The sequence below is a fragment of the Natrix helvetica genome (genome assembly GCF_964273705.1).
Source record: "Natrix helvetica genome assembly, chromosome: 2".
In the NCBI taxonomy this organism is placed as follows: domain Eukaryota; kingdom Metazoa; phylum Chordata; class Lepidosauria; order Squamata; family Natricidae; genus Natrix; species Natrix helvetica.
In genome coordinates, this window is record NC_138552.1 from 85,156,656 (window position 1) to 85,182,317 (window position 25,662).

General features: G+C 41.5%; 1 protein-coding gene across 3 annotated transcripts in view; it reads right to left on the reverse strand.

Annotated features, from left to right (window-relative positions):
* Positions 1-6,153: 6,153 nt before the first annotated feature.
* The window catches only part of LOC309386977 (cyclin-dependent kinase 4 inhibitor B-like), a 30,382-nt gene continuing 10,873 nt past the window's right edge, over positions 6,154-25,662 (reverse strand). For all 3 annotated transcript variants that reach the window (XM_081943008.1, XM_081943009.1, XM_081943010.1), the window contains exon 3: positions 6,154-7,785. In XM_081943008.1, the coding sequence (XP_081799134.1) occupies positions 7,519-7,785 (267 nt within the window). In that variant the 3' untranslated portion in view covers positions 6,154-7,518. The remainder of the gene's footprint in view (positions 7,786-25,662) is intronic.

Below are 25,662 nucleotides of genomic sequence, written 5' to 3' on the forward strand. Positions count from 1 at the left end.
ATCATCCAATCACACACATTGAAAAGATGAGAAGACTTATCTTCCCTCTGCAGAGACTGAAAGAGTTCTGAAAAGCCAGATTGAACTGTGACCACCAAGAGTTGGAGAGAGGGATAAGCAACCTTAGATTCTCAGACTACACTTGGAAAGATTTAAACAAAATAGCAAATTTAAATCTCTGGAAAGACTTATTTGTCCATATCCCAAACTCTTAACAGAAGAGGCAGAAATAGAAGGGATAAAACAAATGGGGGGGGGGGGACTGCTATCTATTTGTGGTTCTAGCTTTAGTCAATGGCAAAATTGTATCCTCCAATATTATACCTCTAAATAAGAGACTGGCCATATTTCTGGACCTGAAGGGTAGATTGTCAGCGTTTGCAGTAGAAATCACATCCAGAAAGCACACACTGATAACTGATTCAGCAGGATTCATTAACTTTATATGCAGAATAACACATGAAGAAAATTTACAATACCAACAGCAGATTCTTCCAACGTGGTAGAGAGGAGAGATTATAAGCAGGTTCAAACACAGGCAGGCTATGCAGAGAATGAATTTCTTTTAGTTTCAGTTCAGAACTAAGGCACACTAAGACTCCAAATTATTTCAGCTCCCATTGGCTGCCCTTGTTATCTCTGTGTTCATGAATATTCTAACACAGATTGGTAGTCTGCCTGGGTGCTGGGTGACAACGATTAACCTGTTGTGATAGGTGGGGAAATGGGACCAATGACCTTATAAACCATTATTGCCAGCTTCAAATGGCCATGGAAAATGAGATACATTGAGCAATCATGTGCAGATTGCTATTTTTTCTACTGAATAGAATTTGGTGAGGTGGTTAAGACATCAGGCTGGAAACAGCTGGACCGTGAGTTCTATATCTAGAAATTTAATATATTATTATTATTATTATTATTATTATTATTATTATTATTATTATTATTATTATTATTATTATTATTATTATTATTATTATTATTATTATTATATGCTCCCATCTTAGGCACAAAGTCAGTTTGCTGACCTTGGGCCTGTCACTTTCTTTCTGCCCCAGGAAGGAAGCAAATGGCAGTGCACATCTGAAAATCTTTGCCAAGAAAACTGCAGGTAATTTGTGAGAATTAGACACAATTGAAGGGAAAGAAAAAAAGGAGATAGAGAAGAACCAGTCACTGGGAAGAGGGGAAAGTAAAGTATCAGTAAAAGCAGGCAGGTGCACCAACATCTGTACCTAGGCCTACTAAGAAGATTCCCCGGATTGATTTAAGCAACAGAGATTTGAGGACTTCTGCCTCAATGAATGCAGAACAATTTAATTTTTTTAGTAGGCATATCTGAATGCTGCTTATTTCACTGATCTTTGACCTTTTTTGTATACTTTGGGGGGAGGTCTGTATTATCCTTGCTATGCATATTTTTATTGCTATATTTTTTCTATTAATACTTTTCTAAAACCACTTTTTCTAGTACTGATACAATAAGACACTAAAATAGAATATTTCCTGGTATAGTTTCACATCATCTTTGCAAACCACTATGTTTTTGTGTGCCTGGAACTAATTAGCATTCTCGGTAGCCTGGGAAGAGAAAAGGAAGTTGGAGGGAAATGTCGCATTTTACAGAATCTGCTATTTTAATTTCATCTCCAATATTCATCATCAATATTCCAACAAATCTTATCTCCCTTCCCAACATATATTTTTAAACACTGCTTGCACCCTTTCCCTACTTAAGTCAAAATCCAGGCTGCAACTTCAGGAGGGCCGTAACTTTGATTGAGGATTTACTCTCTAGGAAACAGAGAGGTGAAATGTAACCAATTCACTTACCAGGAAGCCTTAGTGGAGGCGGTGCAATTTAATTTTTTAGTAAGCGTTTTTGAGCTGTGCAAGCCCTTTCACAAGACCATGATCCACGAAGGGGTCTAATTTTAACATGGTTTAAGGTTCTCCTATCAGTATGTTTTGGAGATGGAAGTATATTCCATTTGATCTTCTGAAACTTCTGAAACCTTCCTACTTTCCTGTACCGTTTTAATGCTGACCTCCGCCCTCAGCTTAATTACGGTAAACCTCCCCCCTAACCCAAATTCCCCGGTTATTTTCTTTGCAGCGATTATTGTCGGACTCAAAACGATTCTCCTCCTTGACAAGTGAACCAATTCAGGCACGGCGCACTATGCAAGCTGCCCAAACTGTTGGGTCGAGATGCTTATCTAAGTGAATGAATACATTTTGCATTTTTGCCTTGTCGTCGATTACATGAAACTATGAAAAAAGGCGCGGGATAAACCAGCTTTGGTGACTCTGGTTTGAAAGAACTTCCTGCCTGCCACACCTGTGCCGTCGTCGTCCGCCTCCCAATTTTTACTGACCGAAAAAGGTGCACGTATCGCCCATCCCATTCCGGAAATCTTCTCTCTCCTTTTATGGAGAAGACGCACGCCCCGCTCCCCGCCTTTTCTCAAGGGAGTGAATCCTCCAACTATAAATAGAGCGAAAAAGCGCCGGATAGAGAAATGTACGCTAACAAGTACGCCTCCCCACAAGCGATGGACTTACAAACAAGCCGAATCTTAAAGCCTGAAGTTGCTAGTAAATGTACGACGCCTCCTTTTTCCTAATTTTTAGGGAGAGTGTTGCACTTTCCCCTCGCCCCTTGTCTTGCTGTTGAATGGGCTCCTCCCCTCCGTTATCGGGGAAGAAGCGGAGCAATTATGGAAACGAGATCGGTGCTATTGTTTTCTCCCCTTCCCCCCTTTGGTAAATCTTGTTGATTCGGGGAAGCCAAACTAAAAATGCGCTTAAAAATTAAAGCGAGATAAAGAATTGAGGGGAGGAATCCGCACCGAACGATTTCAAGGACTCAGCGGTGCTTAGAAAAAGAGAAAACATGTCAGGAGTGCATCAGATTAAACCGAGATAAATCTTTTCCCCAGAAGCGTGGAGGATTTATGGCACTATTAGTGCAGTATGTATGTATGTATGTATGTATGTATGTATGTATGTATGCATGCATGCATGCATGCATGCATGCATGCATGTACGTATGTGTATACACACACATATGCCATGTCTTAGTTTGAATTACCTTGGTGCGTGAGTGAACCTCAAGTTACTGCAGTTTTTAAGATCCCTTTTAAAAGATGGTGGATTTTTAAAACAGCCCTGGAGAGTGTCACTAATTTAGAAACTTGTTACGGGAAGTGAGAAAACTCGTTTAACTTGGTAAAGTTTCACCTTATTCACAAACTAGCTTTTGTACAAATCAACCCAATACGATTAGTTTAGGATTTACCATAGGGTGGCAACACCTAACAAGGCAAATTACGGTAGGTAAATTGTAGTTAAATGAATGCAGATGAGAACATGGTGTTTCCCCCCCTCCCCTTGGCACTGTCTCTGGTAAGAGACAGTCTAAGCCTAGGTAAGAGACATGTCTTGACAACTAATTTTCTCCCTTGCCTCAGCAAATGCCCTGCTGATTTAAGCACTCTGCTTTTGAGCAGTGGAGAAAGGCATTTAGAATCATAATGTTCATTAAAGAAATTGTTAAAAGAGTAAAAGCAATATAACTCTTGAAAGTGAAAAGTAAGGAAAGTGGAAAAATGTAAGTGAAGAAAAAATGCAAAGAAATAAGATAAAGGGGAAATGAAAGATTATAAAGGAGTAGATTCCCATCTTCTTAACATCAGTTAAAAGTATATTTATTTTTATCCACTCTAAAGGTATATAATTTCTTTCCATAATGTATAAGTTTTAATCATCAGCTCCATAAATCATGAGTTCATTTTTATTTTTTATTTTTTATTTTAGCAATAAGTATATAAGGAGTTGCTATTCACTGTATGTAGTTATTGTCCTTTCTCTAAACTGATTTTTGCTAATTCTGTCATCTTCACCAGCCATTCCTCTGATTTATTTCAGGGACTTTAGAATAGCACTTTGGTGACATGAAGTTCTGACATCTCTATAGCTAATGCCACTAATAACGTTTACACCTTCAGCCCAAAGCTGAGATAGACTTAAAAGCATCCTTTCAGGTACTTGAGTTAAAATGGAATTGTCTGTCCAAAGGCAACCTGAAGATCTTTACAGTTTCTGAGGCTTTATTGACTATTACGTTGGTGTTGTTTTTGCTGACACAAAGATGCTGAGGAAAGGGCTTAAGAGGACTCATCACTTTTAAGAAGAGACCAGCGCAACATCTTGCTGCTACCAGTATATCTGCCTGATATATTGCTAGTAACAAGAATTTACTTTCAAATCTTTTTCACTTCTCAGTGTGTTGTTGTTAGTTGCAAAGTCATGTCTGACACATCGCAACCCCATGGACAATGTTCCTCCAGGCTTTCCTGTCCTTTACCACCTTCTGGAGTCCATTTAAACTCACAGCACCACCTCATTCTCTGTCCTCTCCATCCTCAATCTTTCCCAGCATTAGGCTCTTCTCCAGTGAGTCCTTCCTTCTCATTAGGTGACCAAAGTATTTGAGTTTCATCTTCAGGACTGAACACCTCTCATGCTGCTCATGTATAATTCTCACCATACATAGAGGATGTATTCATCCCCCCCCCCCCATTATATGTAGGTGAGATTGAAACTCAGCTAAATGAAGGTCATGTTGAGAACACATTATATGGTAGTTTTTTTTTACTGTAAAGGAGAAAGAGCACCTGTAGGGAGGTCAAAAAAATCAAGATGGCAACTATGATCATGCAAATGGAGCCCCAGTATTTGTTTTCCTAGATTGCATGCAACACATCTAAACAAGGGATTGTTTAACCCCCACTCCAATCCCCGAGAATGCCTTTGAAAAATTACTTTCAGGGGTTTTTCCCTCTTAAGGGCTGCAGAGAGCCAAATGTAAACAACACACATGCATCCACACAAAACACACATTTTTGCTTTATAGGCAGTTGGTGTCTTGAACAGCTGTTATTGTGGAATCAGACTCAGCAGCCTGATTGTTCTTCATGTGAGGGGTTTGTCCATTGATAGCAATCAGCTGATATCCACATCTGTATGTTGCTGGTTTAATGTGCCAAGGTTCCTTTCAAGAAGGAGACTTTCAAGAAGACATTTCAATGAGATTATATTTTAATCCTGCCTATTTTTATATAAATAAATACTTGGGTCACATCCTATTTGATAGTTGCTTGTAGAGTATAAGGAGGTGAGAGACAGGTACCTTGGTCCATATACCAAATAAATGACCCTTTTGGATCTCCATACCAAAGCAACTTACCTTACCTGCGGCCAGAACCTGAAAATAACATTTAACCCAGCACAGTACTTAAAACAAAATGGTTCTGTTGAGATCTGCATATGTGGGACTGACTGGGGTAGATTGCAGGGGTGACACCAAAATATAATTTTATCATATTTTATCTATATCTTAAATTATTGTATTTTATTCTAATGTCATTTTAAACTGTGTTTTATTCCAATTCTATCTTAAATCATATTTTATTCCAATTCCATTTTAAATTGGATTTTATTCCAATTCCATTTTAAATTGCTTTTATCAAATTTTAGTAATAATTTGTTTCTGGAACTTTGCACTTTGATCTGGCCCAAGGACTAATCAATAAAGATTCAATGTCAATATATAAATAACTCAAGATGGAAAACATACCAAACATTTCCTCCTTTTATTCCCTACAACAACAATCTTGTGAGAGAAAGTGACTGGCTTTCATGCCTAAGACTGGAACCCACAACCTATTCTTACCCAAGTTAAAGAATGGTGCATTATGTTATTTTAGAATATTTAAATTATCTCATCTGTTCTGTATTAATTATCAGTGTACCTGTGCAAGAACTTTTCAAAAGTGTGTATAGTACTTTGTGACATCAGTTTAGCCCCCAGCTTGCTATGCTTTATGTAAAATCCAGCATACCTAGATTAGATAGATGTACTAGTTTGTTACACTCTATGTTGGTTGAAATCTCTTCCCCATCCTTGCTTGATTCAGCTGAAAACTATCCTAACATGAAAGTTACTGTTTCCGTATTCTGCCAGGGCGGCTGGTGGATTCTTAACATTTTCATGGGAATGAATTACAAAGTTTAACACATTTTATACTGTATATCCTGTGGGTGTTCTATGGAATACAAGGAAAATCTTAACATCAATACAAGTAATGCAAATTAAGGCCGGGGCATTTATTTGTTAAGCATGCTTCTATGAAAAGCAGTCAAAAGATCTCAAAGCATAAGAATACATAAGAATACATAAGAAAAAATAGAGTTGAAAACATAAAGGCAATGCCATTGGAATACAACAACAGTAATATATGGTTTGTTAGCACATGCTTTGAGTCCAAATAGTTAAGGTATGCAGTAATATGGGTAGCAATTTTTGTTATTAGATTATCACTTGGGGAAAAACCTAGCATTTCCTAATTTAGTAATATAGAAGTATTACTACTTATCACATGACATTTTCGAATACCTTTTTGTGTGTTAAGTCTCAATGGGTAAATCATCCCACTTCAGCCAAAACAAAACATCATATTAGGGCTTTGCAAGATATATTTTATTGCTACAGTTTTATGAAGATGTGCTGGGATATAATTATTTTTTTGTTATATTAATTGACTGAACTATAAACTTGGCCACCAATTTAGTTTCTGCCTTGTGTTGCACAAACTCATTTTAACTCATTAAGTTAAAGTCTGAGAAAGTCAGACATTGTTTCCAGTGAGGCTTAAGCCTATGTAGGATTGCCCTTCAATGTTATATTTGTAAGAGAATGCGCCAGATTTTGGAATTTCAGCACTGAGATATTGATCAGGTGGGGTTTTTTTTTTGTTAGATTTTAATATCTTTGCACACAAAAATTAATCCTACCCTTAAAGTCCACGCCCTAATAGATTTTAGTGGAGTTTCTTTCAGAGTTACACAGAATAAAAGTGTTACAATCTGTCTGGGAGTTATCTAAAGGGCCAGATAAATAGTTACTGTGCTAGGATACAATCCCCACACTTGTTTTGTGCTCTGAAACTCTCTTTATTCTGCCCAAGAAAATCAAGTTTATAGACTGGGCATGCTTCACTTTTAATCCAAATTTCTTTTAAAATCATGTGCAGTCAACAGAGGAATGTATGGTCAGACGGAAGAAGGAAGAAAACAGTGGAAGTGGAAATGAAAGGCTTGTTGGATAAGAAAGAGGGTTTTTTAAAATCCAAGTCCACTGGCAGCAATCTCGGGATAGAGCCTCTTCTTCAGCTGGGACTATCTTGCGGTTGACTATTTTATAACTAAACTAACCTGCAATTAAGCTTGGTTTAATTATTCCCTCTAGCAAGCGGAACTAATTGAAGTGACCCCACTCGAGTTTTTTTAAGCTGTCTCGCAGAGGCGGCCAACCCCCTCCCTCAAATGTTGCTCCAGCTAAACTAGCGAACGCAAAGGAGCCAGCGCAGTGCAGCGCTGCGGAAAAGCGCATCGGCTGGAATGGTGAGAAGGCCAAAGTCCTCGACCAGCAGCGCCCCGAGCCCTCCGCTTCTAAGCATTGTCCCCCTGTCGCTGGGTGAGGAAATGGACCACGTGGTTCTGCCCATTTTCTGCAGCCTCGCCAAGAGGAAGACGGCCGTAGTAGTTCAGCAGGTCCAGACGAGCTCCGCCGGCGATCAGTACCTGCAAAGTATCCAGAAACCCCTCGCGGGCCGCGTCATGGACCGGCAGGGACCCGGTGGAAAGGTCCGGCACGTTGGGATTTGCTCCTCTCTCCAGCAACAGCTCAGCCACTTGTGGGTTGCTCAGTTTCATGACCTGGAGGGGGAAAGAAAGGAAAGGCATTGTTAGGCGAGCCCTGGGGCAACTCTCCTCTCATGGTTTGGGCTTGTCCTCGGGAGCCGATTTTGGCCTTAAGTAGGCAAAAAAAAAGTATGGATTTAACCGGGACAGCTGCGAATTGACCTCTTTCCTGACTCAGCCCTTCATTTTGAAGTTACGGCATCTCTATTGGGGGAGGGAGGGAAAGAATCCATAGTTTTGGCCGAATGATCTTTGGAATAACAAGAAAATCCAGGAGCTTGACAAGCAGGAGCTTGACAAGAAGATGCTCTCACACACTGACTCACACTCACGTAGCCCTTACCGCAGGGATCACAACACAAAGACATCATCGCACCAATCTTGGCCGACTTCCAAAAGCTAAGTAGGAATGAACTAATTAATACATGGATGGGAGACCACCAGGGAAAAAAGCAAACAAACCCTAGGGCTATGGGCCAAACTAAAGCTGTGGCTGCATGTGACAGTGGGGAAAAAGCCACTAGGCATTACGATTTGCATTACCTATACTGTTACTTGTTCAAGAAGGCAATAAAAATATAAAGACAATTTATACTTCCGCAGTGATCCAAACGAGGAAGTCTTACTTCTCAGCCAACAGATAGAGCATTGGGGCTCTATTACTTTGTTGGCATTTTGGATTACAACTCAATGTTTTTATAGTCATGGATTAAGGGACTGTGGCCCATCCCCCAATAGGCACAGGTTAGCTATTCGAAGCAATAGTTTGTAGTGCTAAACTAAAGTAATCCTGATCGTCCCATCATAAACCTCCAAGGATGTTCAAGAAGGCCTTTGCACCCGTTTGGGACTTGATTGACAGTTTCTCTATTCAAATCCAGGCATTCCCTCTAAATAGCAGTTATGAGGCACACATCATTTTCAAATATTGTATGTACTTTATAAAGGGGGAAATTGCCGTGAAAAAAACACAAAAGAATGCCAGAACAAGTAGTTGACTGGAAAGACCTCCTAGACGTGGGCGCATGACCACACAAGCATACCTACACGTGTTCCTCGCGACGGTAAACTGATATCTATCTACGTATATCTATAAGATATCCACTGGCTTACATTTGAAGGCTTTTACTCCAAAAGTACCAGGAAATTAAATTGGGTTAAACTCCTCGGGTTTCTCCACACCATCCTGACTTTCATGACAAATTCGAAAAAATATATATCCTGAATTTTGGGAAGGACGCTGCTCAAAAGAAAAAATAGAACTTGGGCCAAAGTAGAACTGTCAACAACCGGGGGTGGGGGGATAAATATGGAACGAAGATTAAGATGCAGGTATGCAGCACTGTAAGGAAAATCAGTCATTTTTCACTGTTTTTTTTTTTTTTTCTTTTGAGGACTAAGATTTTTAATTTTTGGAAAACTCTGGTTCCCCACTCATTTTAAATCCCCCAAACGTAACCAAGCTCACGTTTTGTTGAGCTTCCTATCCCATATCCCCATGTAGAAAGTTACTGGAAGTTCAGCAAATAACGAAAAAAACCCTGCAAGGAATCCAGCCACTTTGTTGGAGGTGCAGCGAAGCAGAGTTCGCCACTGTAGGACCCCCGCAACTTCGCAGTTTTAAATCCCAAATCCGCGAGGAAAACGCACGAGGAAAACGCACGCAAAGTGGAAGTACTTGAGAACCATGCTCGCATACAAAAGGAAAGGAAAGGAAAGAAAGAAAAAAAGGAAGAGGAAAAGAAAAAGAAAAAGAAAAAAAAGTTGGGGGCATGGATAGATGGAATTGCTTCAGAGAAATAGTGGCGTTGAAATCTTCTAGGATCGCTTTTCTTCCCTCTGGTCTTCCAAACTTGGAAGCAGGGGCAAAAAGCCCGAGCGTGGAATGAAATAGATCGTTCAAAACCTAACGTCGTTCAGACGATGGTTCCTTACCAGCTTTTAAGTGTAGCTACCTTCCTCCTCATCTATCATCATTTCTCATTGCCAAGAAATCTATCCTCATTTCTCAAGTCCCGTCCAAGTTCCGATCTAGGTGCGCTCAGGGGTTCTAGAGCGAGAGGGTTGCGCAACTGCCCTTGGCAGACATTACTCCCAAACTCCCAGGGGCGGATTAAGGCTCCCTGGTGCCCTAAGCAATGACAAATTTTGGTGACTCACTACCTCCTTTGTACACCTGTATATACTTCATTGGTTTGCTTTTTTTCTTTCTCAACTTTGTGGTGCCCCCTTTGGACCTGGTGCCCTAAGAACGCGCTTAATCTGCTTAATGGTTAATACACCACTGCAAGCCCCGTTAACAGCCTGGTATCCATTTTCTCTCGCCCCACCGACGTTTCCCAAAGCTTTCCCTTCGATGCTCACTCGAGCTCCCCTCCCTTCGGAGATGACACCCTCCGGAGGAAACGGGAAGTGCCCCCTCCCCCCAGCATACCGCCGAGCCCCGTCCACGCTGCGCGCATTTCTACCTGAATCGCGGTCCTGCCATACACGTTTAGCCCGTTCGGGTCGACGCCCTCGTCCAGCAGCTTTCGCAGTTCGGCTACGTTCCCTTCCGCGGCTGCTCGGCTTAGCCGTTCGGACGGAGCATTTCTGCACGTTGGCTCCATCGGGCGATCTACTGCTCACCCCTCCTCTGCGGGCTTGGTATTTTGAACACGGCGGATCTGATTGGCTGAACTCTTACATCCACCCCCCCCCATAGGCACGCCTTTAGAAACAGCAGCAGAGGGACACTAACTGGCTTCCCCCCCCCCCCGGAGGGGTTGTAACGGAGTAAGTTGAAAAGTACCCTCTCTCCCGCTATCCACGCCCACCCCCGGGTTTTATTCTGCACTCAGGAAACCGCAGCAGGGCTGCTCTTTTTCAAATCCATATGCCCTCTTGCACGAAGATCTGTAAAAACTAAGCTCCCCATCACCAGCCGCAGGTGAATTCTGATTCTTATAAGTCCCCCTTCTTCCCAATTCCATAAATATGGAGGTTTTTTTTTTTTTTTTGCTTGCTACCTGTTCAACCAACAAAGAAACAATTTGATTTGTTAAAGCATTTGGACCGGTGGGGGTCCAGGAAGAGAGGAGCACCCAGCCATGGGGCTGATTATTTGAGTAGCTCCTTGAACATCCCCTTTTTAACTTCAAATTTTAACTACTCTTGTTTTAATTACCTTTTAACATATTATTTATACACAGCTTTTATGTTTTGATATTTTACTTAAACGCCACCCAGATTTGCTCTGTGAGGGAGATGGACAAATGTGTAAAGTAGATAAACAAATAGTTACAGTCATATGAAAAAGTAAGTAGATCCTCTTTGGGTTCAGAACATAATAAAAATCATCTGGTCCTTAGCAGTTCTTAAAAGCAGGTTAAATATAATCTCGGATAAACAACAACAGGTGACATATTGCACCATGTATTTTACAAAACAAAATCCAAAATGGAGAAGCTGTGTGTGAAAAAGTACACCTTTACTTCCATAGATATGCTTCCATAGGTATGAAGAGGTGCTGCTAATCAAGTGCCCTTCATCAATTCATCATCATGACCTCCTCTATAAAAGCCAAATTTTAGGAGTTAGCTGGTCTCCAGCATTGAGGTTGTGTTAACAATAGGGTTTCCTGCCTGGGCAGGGAGTTGGATTAGAAGACTCCCAAGGTCCCTTCCAACTCTGTTACTGTGTTGAAATATTGGCAATGATCTTAGAGAAGCAACTGTTGCCGCCCATCAATCTGGGAAGAGTTATAAGGCCATTTCCAAACAATTTAAGTCCATTATTCCACAGTCACTAAGATTATTCAGAAGTGGAAAACATTCAAGACAGTTGCAATCATCCCAGGTGTGGATGTCCCAGAAAATTTACCCCAAGATCAGACTGTGCAATGTTCAGAGAAATTGCAAAAAATCCAAGAGTTACATCTCAGACCCTATAATTGGCATGCTAAATATTCAAATTCATGACAGTACAATTAGAAAAAGGCTGAACAAGTATGGTTTTTGTTTGGAGGGGTTGCCAGGAGAAAGCCTCTTCTCTGGAAAAACAGCAAGGCAGCACGGCTCAGGTTGCATCCGAACAAATCACAAGACTTCTGCAACACTGACCTTTGGACAGATGAGACCAAAGTGGAGATGTTTGGCCATAATGCAGTGCCACGTTTGGTGAAAACCAAGTATAACATTGTCAGCTGCTGTTGTTCATCTGTTACCTCATTTTAAAAACTGCTAAGGACCAGATGATTTTTTTTTACTATGTCCTGATGTGTAAAGCCATAGAACTCAAAGAGGGTGTGCTTTCTTTTTCACATGACCGTAGATGTACTGAGCAACTACATGTGTCTGTTTGCACAACACACTTCCCTGAGAATGAACACACATCCCTGTGTTCACATGACATAGGGGATTAAACTAACTACATTGGCTGGGCTACTGTAAACCTGTGAGCCATCCCTCTGTTAGCGTGGTGCTTGATAGGAATAGGGCTAATCTGATCTTTTCTGAGAGCCAGGGGGATTCCAGGGCTAAAAACTATTGATCCACTTTCATCAAAGTTTCTTGCAAGAGCAATGTGTCTAAACTGAGGCTCAGAAGGAAATTAGTCAAATTCAAGGGTGCTTCTTTTCACAGAAGTCAGGAATTTTTAAAAGTTGGTACTATGACTAACTCCAGAGCCCAAGGGTGGGGGATGTGGGCAAATGACTTCCTCCTATATTTATATTTATCTCCACTGCTGGGGGGGCAGGGAGCTGCTCTAAGGTGAAGATTCCCAGATAATGCAAGTTCCTAACTGCAGAGCAAATCTGATCTATTTCTTTCACCTCCAAAACAGGTCTGGTTATAGTAGTTACAGGCTTCCCAAGACATCTCACTCATGAGATCCCAAAGCCAGCTTCCATCCTTCACATGTCCTCTTCTGAGAAGCTTTTCTCTTCTGCTTCCAGATAGGAAATCTAAGACTTGCTGGGCTGGATCAGACCCAAGGCAAATCCACTAAATCCACCAGTCTGAGTGAGCGAAGAATCAAGTGTCTCTAGAAGGAGCAGCAAATGAGCTCAGTAGCCACTCTTACACTAATATAATTGGCTCAGCAAATAATGTATGTTTCTGTGAAGCAGGAGGACAAACAGTCCTGATCACAATTGCTAATTTAAAAAAAACTGTTTGAGCTCCTGTGTTAGCATTGTAGAAAAAGAGCCATATTAGTCTGTTATGGCTAAAAATCAGGAGTCTGGTAGCATCTTTTCTCACGAGTCAATGCTATTAAAAGCTTTGATGAATGTTCCAAATCTTTTGCTTTTTAATAAAAGTGGTTAGTCTTGATGTATTGTTAGCCGTCAGAAAATCAACTAATGGAAATTAATAGGTGAAATTTTTATGGGAAGAAGAGGGAGAAATAGTTTTTCCTGTGTTTCCACCCTTGTTTCAACAGTATGGTAAGATACTGTTACAATAGAAGAGAAATAAGATACTCTATCTGGTGGTGGAAAATAGTAACAACATGGCTGTTGTGTTTTCTAAATATTCAGCCATTTTGAAATATTAAGAGGAAGTTCATTAAAAGCTGCAAGAGTGATAATCCAAACCAATTGGAGTATGTTGCCTTGAACTCAGTGGCCCTGTTCATGTAATACATCCGAGTGTACTTTGCTTAACCATGATTTATATGCTTTTCACATATGTATATGTCAAAATTCGCTAGGTTTATACATATGAAACTATCAGCCATGGTTCACAAACCATAACAACAGCTTTCAACTTAACCACAAAGTCACAGATTTAGCATGTGGAATGAACCCAACGGTGAGACAGATTTTCAAGTCAATTTTGGTGATTATAACATGACTTTGTCACAACTCCAGCTCTTAAAGTTTTCTTCAGAGCTCTGTCTTAATGATGAAGTACTAAGGCTGACTTAAATTTTTTCTCAGAACACACATACCGTATGATGAAATAGGCTGCAATCCATAGAATTCTATAATCAGAATCATAAATGGGTCAGTCTCTAAGATTCAAGACTCCTGTTTTTGAATGAACTAGTGCAGTTTCTGAGAACATTTTAGTAATACTAGCAACTTTACTAGTAATTAGTGCTCATTTTATTAATTCTGAAATACTTTACTAAGTACTTTTTAATTTTTAATTTTTTTATTATGCAAACGTAAGTACAGATGCAAAACAATATGGGCTTTTGTATGCCTTTGAATTGACCTTTTGATCTAGCTAGTATGCATATGCTAAGCCATAACATGATTCTTTTGTTTGGCTCTAAAGTGGTGTGTTTATTTCATCAGTTGTGTTTATTCAAGAAAGCTGGGTCCTCTGCACCTTGTGTACCTGGTCGGCAGTTTTGGCTCGATGAGATCAAAGCATCCTCACTTTCCAGGCAGGCTCCTAACAACTGATTGAAACAGAATGGAATCAGCCTGAAACGATTAACTGCAGGATATTTGAACATTATGGACTATAATCTACTTCACTGGTTCAGGATAGGTTGGTGAATAAATATTTTCTGACTTCCCAGAATAAGGCTGATAGACAGCTATCCAGCCAGCTTCAATGCTAAAGGACAACTAGAACTTGGATCTCCCTGTTCCTACCCAGCATCTTAATCACACCAGTTTTCATTAATTAAAATAGAGTTACAGAAATGCTGGGACTTTTAATGTCAGAGATCCAGAAATTCTGGTCCTATGAGAAACTGCAACAGTGAGATGGGCAGCATATACATTTAATTTAATAAAAACCATAACTTTCAAATTAAGTTAGGAGTTACACTGATGTGTCATACTGCAACTCTGACATCTCGTATGGGAATGATAGGTTTCGCAGTTCAATATCACTAGAGGTACAAGGGGAATGCCCTTAGGAACTTGGAAAGAAGGGAATGGGTGTGTGTCTTACACACCAATCCAGAGGTGGTATTCAGCAGGTTCTGACCAGTTCTGGAGAGCCGGTAGCAGAAGTTTTGAATAGTTCGGAGAACCAGTAAATACCACCTCTAACTGGCCCCACCTCCATCTATTCTCTGCCTCCCAAGTCCCAGCTGATTGGGAGGAAATGAGGATTTTCTGGTAACCTTCCCCTGGAGTGGTGAGGGAATGGGGATTTTACAGTATCCTTCCCCTGCCACACCCACTAAGCCATGCCCACAGAATCACTAGTAAAAAAAAATTGAATCCCACCAGTGCACCAATCTAATGCTTGTCTCCTTAAAGGAAAAGCCCACTGAATCCATTATGAGCTGTGGTGGCACAGTGGTTAGAATGCAGCATTGTGGGATTTCTGGTTGATGTCACAGTATGTCACGGTATCTCTCAGACGCAGGATGGAGCTCCATCTCGTGCTGAACTCTTCCTGTTTGTGGGCTCCATGAGGGGCTAAGACCACCTTGGAGGGGTGGTGAAGCAAAGAGGGACACCCTGTGAGGTCGAGGAGAGGCACAGCTCTCCTGGAACCCTGGGGTTTATTTTCCCTCTCAACCATGGCAAGAAGAGGCAGCTAAAGATGGCTGCCACAAAACTGTGACAACCAATGACCATCTAAGACTGGTGCTGGAGCGAAGCAGGTGAATAGTGGCTGGTTCGGGGGTGGGGGGGGGAGAGGATTTTTCTTTAAAGTTAACTCCAAGGAACAATTTAGAACTATTTTCTCAGAACTATCTTTAAAAGTGGCTGCCAAGCATTCTGAGAATTTACCAGACTGGAAGTGAGGGACGTGGGAGAGAAAAATAATAAATTTGGAAAGATACAGAAAACTAGACTCTTAAATTGGGAGAAATGGTACTGGTAAGACATTTTAAAATGCTGGAATCGTTTACTTACCAAACTTATTCTGCTTTAATGATCGTGCTATAATCAAAAGAAAAGAACGATTGATTAGTGGCAATATTGAAATTTAAGTTGAGAGTGCCACCTACTGACGAAAGGGAAAATCACCTCAGGGACTCCTGTGGGATCGTCGTTATCATGGCCGTCGGTGGCGGTGGTTTCTTTTTAGACTGAAACCATCCCGTAGAGACGGTGAACAAGAGAGGCAGAAGCCAGTGAGCACAGGGAAAGCGCAAATTCCCTGGTTTGGCTGGAAGAAGCCTCTCAACCTGGCGACTGTGAAAACAGCCATTGGGAGCCGTTGAGAAGCTGGCTTGGCCACAAGGGAAAAGAGGAAGTAATGAGAGTGTGACTCATCTGGGTGAAAGACTTGTTATACTTTAAAATAAATGTTTCCTTTTTAAAACTCCTTGAATTAAGTAAGAGAGGAGAAAACGGCACAAAGAGAGGAGGTGGGAGTGGATGTGTGCTCCCTCCTCTGTAATATAATGGCGAGATAGCAGTCGACACTTTTGCTGCTGGACAGTCCATCTGGACCTAAACAAAGAGACTGTGACAGGGTCTGGATGGGAAGTAACAGACTCAAGCTCAACCCCTCCAAGACGGAGTGGCTGTGGTTACCGGTGCCCCGGTTCAACCAGTGGGTTCCATCACTGGCCATCGGGGGCGAACCACTGGCCCCCGTGGAGCGGGCACGCAATTTGGGCGTCCTCCTGGATGCCCGGCTGTCAATGGATGACCAAGTGACAGCCGTGGCAAAGGGGGCGTTCCACCAGGTTTGCCTGGTGCACCAATTGCGTCCCCTATTGGACCGGGACGCCCTTCACACAGTCACCCATGCGCTAGTGACGTCCCGACTGGACTATTGCAATGCTCTCTACATGGGGCTTCCCTTGAGATGCACCCGAAGGCTGCAGCTGGTCCAGAATGCGGCCGCGCGGGCAATCATGGGAGGTACTAGGTACTCCCATGTAACACCTCTCCTGCGCGGGCTGCACTGACTACCTGTGGCTTTTCGGGTGCGTTTCAAGGTGTTGACTATCATCTTTAAAGCGCTCCATGGCACAGGACCTAGGTATCTGCGGGATCGCATCCTACCCCATACATCCCTGCGGCCGATTCGCTCTCACAGAGAGGGACTCCTCCGGGTGCCGTCCACTAGGCAGTGCCAGCGGGCGACACCCAGGAGTAGGGCCTTCTCTGTGATGGGCCCGACCCTCTGGAATGACCTCCCCACCGACATCAGAATAACCACCGATCTCCGCTCCTTCTGCAAGAAACTTAAGACCCACCTGTTCCACTTAGCTGGCCTGGCCTAACCGTAGCTTTAATCTTTAATCTTTCTAGCCTGTATTTTAAATTTTTAGGGGTAGGTTTTTTAGGTTGCTTTTTAATTTTTATTATTGTACAGCCTAACATTTAATCTGTTTTTAGGGGTATTTAAGATTATTTATTGTGTACATGGTTTTTAGCTGCTGTCTGTACACCGCCCTGAGTCCCTTCGGTGAGAGGGGGCGGTCTATAAATTGAAAAAAAAAAAAGAGTACGTGTTGCTGATCTCAGGGACATCGCAAAGTACCTGATTGATCCAAGATAATATCTTACGTTAAACATTAAAACAATTATAGTCATATGAAGGATGAGGTATGAGGATAGCAATATATGGAGGATGATTTTGTTTGTTTTTATTCAAAAAATTAAAAAAATGTCTGAGTGAATCCAGGAAGAGGGAAGAGGCAGAGGGCCTGGAAGATATTATAGGAACACACTCTTCCAGCCCCTCTGCCTCTTCATGGATTCACTCAGATGTTTTCAAAACTCACAGCCTGTACACAGCACACACACTTCCCCCCCGCCTCTTCCCTCTTCCTGGATTCACTCAGATGTTTTTAAAAGTCACAGCCTGTGCACACACAAGACATTTTTAAAACTCACAGCCTGTGCACACGCACATACTTCCATCTTCTCTGCCTCTTTCCTCTTCCTGAATTCACTCCGACGTTTTTAAAACTCACAACCTGTGTACTCTTCCACTCTTTCAAAAGTGTCTGAGTGAATCCAGGAAGAGGGAAGAGGCAGAGGGGCTAGAAGAGTGTGTGCTGTACACAGGCTGTGAGCTTTAAAAACATCTGAGTGAATCCAGGAAGAGGGAAGAGGCAGAGGGGCTGGAAGAGTGTGTGCTGTACACAGGCTGTGAGCTTTAAAAACGTCTGAGTGAATCCAGGAAGAGGCAGAGGGGCTGGAAGTGTATGTGTAAGAGGGTCAGTAATGTTAAAGACCGGCAAGGACAGCCATATTTCCTCTGTAAGTAGCCGTTTTATTGTTTTGTGTACTTATTTTATTCTTATTAAGTAGTAAGTGCACAAAATAATAAATTTCCTTTTTTATATCTTCTTTTTGTAGGTCATTCTTTGGGGCAAAGAATTCAATGACATCAACTTGGCCATTCCCACCCAGTCAAATGACTGCCAAGCTACTCCCACCCGGTCACATAACTGCCAAGCCACTCCCACTCAGTCACTCGACTGCCAAATTACTCCCACCTGGTCACATTACCACCAAGCCACTCCCACCTGGTCACATGACCACCAAGTCACTCCCACAAAACAGGCCACACCTACAGAATAGGTTCTAAAAATTTTTGAAATTCACCACTGTGTTAAAGGAGCAAAACAAACAACAAATACAAAAGGTGGAAGAAAAGGCAGAGTCAACAGAGAAAAGAGTGGAAGAGTTAGATTACAGACTAACAATAGCAGACAAAATAAAGGAAAAATAATTATTTCTTTAGAAATGGATAGAGCAATTTATTATCTGAGATTTCAAAATACGGAAGAAGAGAAAGGGGAGAACCTAGCTGAAATAATGGCAGAGCGGTTGGTGGAGGCTTTGGAAGAAAACAAAGATAAGATGTTAAAAGGTATTGATGAAATATTTAGAGTGCATACTAGATATGCAATGAGATATAATTTATCCAGGTAGGTCCATGTAAGATTAATCAAGAAAGAAACAAGAACAGAGATTTTGCAGACAGTAAGAAACAATCCAATAAAATATAAGGGCAAAGGGCTACCGTGCATTTCACCAGCCCCGGGCCCAGGGAAGGGGCGGTGGGGTAGCAGCGATTATTCGGGAGGATTTGGAGCCGAGGGAGTGCACTGTGCCACAGACGTCCGGATGAGAATCCCTTGTTGTGAAATGGGGCCCTGGGAGACAGTTGGGCCTGCTGATCGTATACCTGGCTCCTCGCTATACATCAGCGGCCCTGCCTGAACTCCTCGAGCTGATCGCATCGGTGGCGGTTGAGACCCCCAAACTTTTAGTGATGGGGGATTTTAACCTGCCATCGGTGGGAGAGGCATCCGAGGGGGTTCGGGAGTTCATGGCTTCCATGACAGCCATGGACCTGACTCAATTGATTCAGGGCCCGACACACGAGGGAGGACACAGCCTGGACCTTGTTTTTGTCTCTGGCCAGTGGTTGAGTGATCTGGGAGGAGGGGACTTAACCATCACTCCCCTGTCATGGTCAGATCACACACTCCTTCGACTTGACTTCCCTGGTGCTACCTCCCGCTGCGGGGAGGCGGAACTGGAAAGCACTAGATGGTTCCGCCCCAGGCGCCTGATGGAACCAGATATGTAACCCTGACCCGCCCCCGGGTAGAGGACCTGGTGGTCGCGTGGAATAATGCGACTACTGGGGCCTTGAACCGGGTGGCGCCTTTGCAGCCTCTCCGGCGGCAACGATCCACCCTGGCCCCTTGGTTTACCGAGGAGCTAAGGGTGATGAAATGCCGCAAGAGACGCCTAGAGAGTCGTTGGAAATCCTCCCATTCCGAATTTGACCGAACACAGGCACGAGCCCATTTAAGGACGTACCTTGTGGCATTGAGAGTGGCCAAACGTCAATATTGTGCCACTCTCATTGCATCCGCAGAGAACCGCCCTGCCACCCTGTTTTGGGTGTCCCGCTCCCTCTTATTTCAGAGGCCGCGGGAGGCCCCTTTACAGGGCAGGGCAGAGGAATTTGGGAAATATCTGCAGGATAAAATCGCTCAAATCCGGAAGGATTGGGTCCCTGTCCGTGGTCCAATGGAGATGTCCGTGGCGAGTCTTGAGGAATCGATCTGGGAGGAGTTTGACTTGGTTGCCATCGAGGATTTGGACAGAATGCATGGACGACTGCGACCCACCACATGTTTATTGGACCCGTGCCCCTCCTGGCTTGTACTGGCATCCTGGGAGGTTACACGAGACTGGCTCCTGGGCCTAGTGAACGCTTCGTTGAGTGAGGGGTCTCTTCCGGCCGCCTTGAAAGAGGCGGTGGTGAGACCCTTGCTCAAGAAGCCTTCCCTGGACCCTATGGAGCTGGCCAATTATCGTCCGGTCTCCAACCTTCCCTTTTTGGCAAAGGTTGTAGAGAGTGTGGTGGCTTACCAGTTTCCACGACATCTGGAGGAAGATGATTATCTAGACCCGCGCCAGTCCGGCTTCCGCCCCGGGCACAGCACGGAGACGGCCTTGGTCGCGTTGGTGGATGATCTCTGGAGGGCCAGAGATAGGGGTTGTTCCTCTATCCTGGTCCTATTAGACCTCTCGGCGGCTTTTGATACCATCGACCATGGTATCCTGTTGCGCCGGCTGGAGGGGTTGGGGGTCCGGGGCACCGTTCTGCGGTGGTTCGGCTCCTACCTTTCCGGCCGGACGCAACGCGTGTTGGCAGGGGAAGAGAGGTCGACCCTAAGCCCCCTTACTTGTGGGGTACCACAGGGGTCGGTCCTCTCGCCACTCCTGTTCAACACATATATGAAGCCGCTGGGTGAGATCATCCGTGGTTTCGGGGTGGGATATCATCTGTACGCTGATGATACTCAGCTGTACATTTCCACCCCGAACCACCCCAACGAGGCCGTTGAAGTGATGTCCCGGTGTGTGGAAGCCGTACGGGTCTGGATGGATGGCAACCGACTCAAACTCAACCCCTCCAAGACTGAGTGGCTGTGGGTACCGGCTCCCCGGTTCAGCCAATTAATTCCATCTTTGGCCATCGGGGGCGTTCAACTTGCCCCCGTGGAGCGGGTGCGCAATTTGGGCGTCCTCCTGGATGCCCGGCTGTCCATGGATGACCATGTGACAGCCGTGGCAAGGGGGGCGTTCCACCAGGTTCGCCTGGTGCGCCAATTGCGCCACCTACTGGACCGGGACGCCTTATGCACAGTCACTCATGCGCTGGTGACATCTCGCCTGGACTACTGTAACGCTCTCTACATGGGGCTTCCCTTGAAATGCACCCGGAGACTACAGTTGGTCCAGAATGCAGCCGCGCGGGTAATTATGGGGAGTACTAGGTACTCCCATGTGACACCTTTCCTGCGCGAGCTGCACTGGCTTCCTGTGGTCTATCGGGTGCGTTTCAAGGTTTTGATAACGATCTTTAAAGCGCTCCATGGCTCAGGACCTAGTTACTTGCGGGATCGTATTCTGCCCCATACATCCCTGCGACCAATTCGCTCGCACAGAGAGGGACTCCTCCAGGTGCCATCCACCAGACAGTGTCGAGGGGCGGCGCCTAGGAGTAGAGCCTTCTCTGTGGCGGGCCCAGCCCTGTGGAATGACCTCCCCCTGGATATTAGGACTACTTCTGACCTCCGCTCCTTCCGAATAAAGCTCAAGACCCACCTATTCCAAGCAGCCGGCCTGGCTCAATCATGATATAACTATATCGCTCCTGACGGGTTTTTTATTAGTGTAATTTAATTGAATTTTATTGGGGTTTTTAAATATTGTGATTTTAATTGTTTTTATCTATCAGCTTACCTCCTCCTTGTACACGTCTTATATACGTCTTTGTTATATATATGTCTTGTCCAGATATGTATTTTATATGTTTTGTTGTACGCCGCCCCGAGTCCTTCGGGAGAAGGTGCGGCTAAGAAATAAATATTTATTATTATTATTTATTATTATTATTATTAAAGAAATACTGTTGTTGAAGCAGATTCCAAGAAGAGTTAGAGACTTAAGAAAAGAGTATCAATTTTTGACAAAATGCTTGATCAAAAAAGGAGTGAGTTTCAGATGGTTGACACCGGAAGGAATACTAGTAAACTGGCAGGAACAAAGACACAGATTAGACAAAATGGAATTATTCTATGATCAATACTTTGGACTTCAGGAGGAGGAGAGACTGAGAGAAGAAAGAGAGGTTAGAAGACAGGAGGACACCACAGGAGGGAAAGATAAACAAATAAGAGAGACATCAAAGGAACGAGAAGAGCGAGCAATAAGAGAGGGGGCCAGAGCAAAAAAGATTAAAGAACAAAGAGAGACAAGAGTGACTAGATCAGCCAAACCCACTAATAAGTAAATCATGGAAGAAGAACTAAAAATCATATCGATAAATATAAATGGACTAAACTCGGTAATAAAAAGGAAAAGATTTTTTTCTAATTTAGATAAATTTAAAAAAAGGATATAATATGCTTACAAGAAGTACACATTAGAAAACAACATAAATGGAATATGAGAACATTTATATCATTGGTGACTTTAATGCAATAATAGATGTGGATCTTGATTACAAAACCACAAAGAAAAATAAGAAAGTAAGAAAAACTCTTCCAAAGGCGCTTTTTTTTTTTGCAATGGCTGAGAAATTAAGTCTCCAAGATGCTTGGAGCGGAAGATACCTGAAAAAACAGTAGTATACGTTCTATTCAAATAGGCATATGTCATGGCCCAGAATAGATATGATGTGGATGTCAACAGATATAGTAGCTAATATACAAGATAAAAATATTGAAGTAGGTACATGGGCAGACCATAATCCACTTACAATGACTTGGAAGGGAAGGAAAAAAGATCAAGATGGGCATTAAACCAAACAATATTAAATGAAAAGGAATTTCAACAATATATGGAAAAGGAAATGATTTTCTTTTTTAGAGAAAATAAAAAATAAGATACTTCATTACAAAATGTGTGGGATACAGCAATAGCATATATTCAAGGGTTGGCAATGACATAGGTGGGAAAAAGGAACAGAAAGAAAACACAAAACCAGAAGGAACTGGAAGAAGAGTGCAAGAAATTAGAGGAAGAATTTCAGAAAGATATACAAAACAAAGGAATCAAAAATCAAATGGACTTGATTAAACATAAATTGAACTTAATTGAAGAAGAGAATCTGACACTTAAAATAAAGACTTCTAGACAAAACTTTTTTTTTGAGAATGCAAATAAACCTGGAAGATGGTTGGCATATAAAATGAAAAAAAGAGAGAGAAAAAGCTAATCAATCAACTGAGTGATGAGAAAGTAATATTATGCTGTCGGAACAAGGAAAAGAATTGTGCAGAAATATTATGAAAAACTATATAAACAAGAAGTTCCAGAAGAAAAGATAAAACAATATTTAGAAAAAGCTGAATTACCTAAAATACCAGAGAAATTTAAAAAGGCATTTGAAGAAAGGAGAACAATGATGGAAATAACAGAGGGAATTAAAAAACAAGAAAATGGGAAAACACCAGGACCAGATGGACTCTCAACAGAACTATATAAAACACTACAAGATGTGATAAGTAATATATTGTTAGAAGTATTTAATGCTCTTTTGATAGAAGCAAAGATACCAGACTCATGGAGTGAGGCATATATTCCGCTGATACTGAAAGAAAATACAGAGCTACAACAAATTAAAAATTACAGACCGATCTCTTTGTTGAATGTGGATGATAAAATATTTGCATCAATAATGGCAAAAAGACTAAAGAGACTCTTGAATGAATTTATAGATACAGACCAAAATGGTTTCCTACCGAACAAGCGGATCAGAGATAACATGAGAATAGTCTTGAACACTTTGGAATATTACAAATCACATCCTGGAAAACAAATGGCGTTGATGTTCTTAGATGCGCAGAAGGCGTTTGACAATGTGAACTGGCATATTATAATAATGCAATTACAAGCTATGGATTTTGGGGACAGATTTATAAATATGATTAAAACAATTTACAAAAAACAAGTAGCAAAGGTAATAGTAAATGGAGACATGTCAGAGAAGGTTAATATTATGAAAGCTACAAGATAGGGATGTCCGTTAAGGGATGAGAATTAAGAAAGAAGAATACAAATTACAGGCATTTGCAGATGATTTAGTGTTTATTTTGGAAGATCCACTAGAATCTGGACCGAAACTAGTAGAATAAATAGAAGAATGTGGAAAAGTGGCAGGACTTAAAATAAAGAAAGATAAATTGAAACTACTGGTAAAAAATATTACAGAAAAACAGAAAAGAGAGTTGACACAAAAGTTAGACATTCAGACAGTTAAGAAGGTAAATATTTAGGAATTCAATTAACAGTAAGATGCACAATTAAAGAAGATAATTATTTTAAATTGAAAAGGCAAATTGAGTTAGACTTGGAGAAATGGAAAAATCTACAATTATCATTAATGGGTAAAATAGTGACAATTAAGATATTAATATTAACAATTAATATTCCCAAGATTGTTGTTTCAATTTCAAACAATATCGATAAAGTTAGAGAAAAAATATTTTGAAACTCTTAATAAAATAATAGTGAAATTTATATAGCAAGGGAAAAAAGTAAGAATTAATATCAAAATGCTACAAGATGGAAGAATTAGAGGAGGGTTTGGACTCCCAAATTGGGAAACATATTATCAAGCAGCAGCACTGTCATGGATGAAAGACTGGATTACATTGAGGAAAACAAGTTTATTGACACTGGAGGGACATGATCTACAACTAGGTTGGCATGCGTTTTTGTGGTATGGAAAAAACAAGATACATAGTTATTTTCAAAGGCATTACGTAAGAAATGCTCTATTGTTAGTTTGGGAAAGAGTGAGATGAAAACATTATTTAAAGATTCCAATGTGACTTTTGACAATGGAAGCATTGATACATCCAAACTTTATTAAGATGGAAAATATCATTAAAGATATTTTATCAGAAAAAGGAGAATTAAAAAGGAAACAAGAGTTAGAAAACAAGGGATAGATATGGTTTGGTTTACAAAGTTGAAAATACAATTGAGATATGAAAAAGATGCAAAGCCTTATGGTTTTTATTTGGAGTTGACAGAATTGGATGAAATACTCACAGGAACAGAAGAGAGAATGATTAAAAATTATATAATTATTTACTTTGTGTTAAGTTAGAAGAAGAAGTAAAAGAAACAATGATAGCATGGGCAATTTTTTTTGGATATACAATAGAACTTGAGAAGTGGCAGCAATTATGGGAAAGGAATTATAAATTAACAATGGTAACAGCATATAAAGAGAATTTGTATAAAATGTTTTATAGATGAGGTATGCCACTGGAAAGATTGGCAAAAAGATTTAAAGACAAATCAATCAAGTGTTGGAAGTGTCACCAGACACCGGGATCATATTATCACATCATGTGGACATGTGCAGAGGAATAAAAATATTGGGCAAAAATTCGGATGATACAGCACTATATTTTTAAAGCTGGAACTGTTTTTGTTGGGTATTTTACCAGAGAAATATAGTAAAGAAAATATATATTTAATTATTCATGTAATAACTGCAGCTAGAATTGTATTTGCACAAAATTGGAAAATGGAAAAAATTCCCTCAGAGAAAGAGATAATTAAAAAAATATTAGACTACGGAAATGAACAGATTAACGCTGGCAATTAAAGAGAAGGAAGAATCAGAGTATTATAAGATATCTGAATGTTTTTATCACTGGATAGAAAATCAATACAGACAAAAAGAAACAGAAAATTGAATAATTTGGGAAAGAATGCAGAATAACAGGGGAGGAGTTGAATCAAAAGGCAATTGAAATATAAAGGTAAAGGTAAGCTAAAAATAGATTTAAAATGATGTAACTGTTAAATATGATGACACAAAGATTGAACCCAGATGACACACTGTAAGATTAATGATGTAAGAGTGGTTATGGAAAATTTTAAAAAAAAGTTTAAGAAAAGAATATTATATTAGAGCCATGATGGCAAACCTATAGCATGTGTCGCACAGGTGGCACACAGAGCCGTCTCTG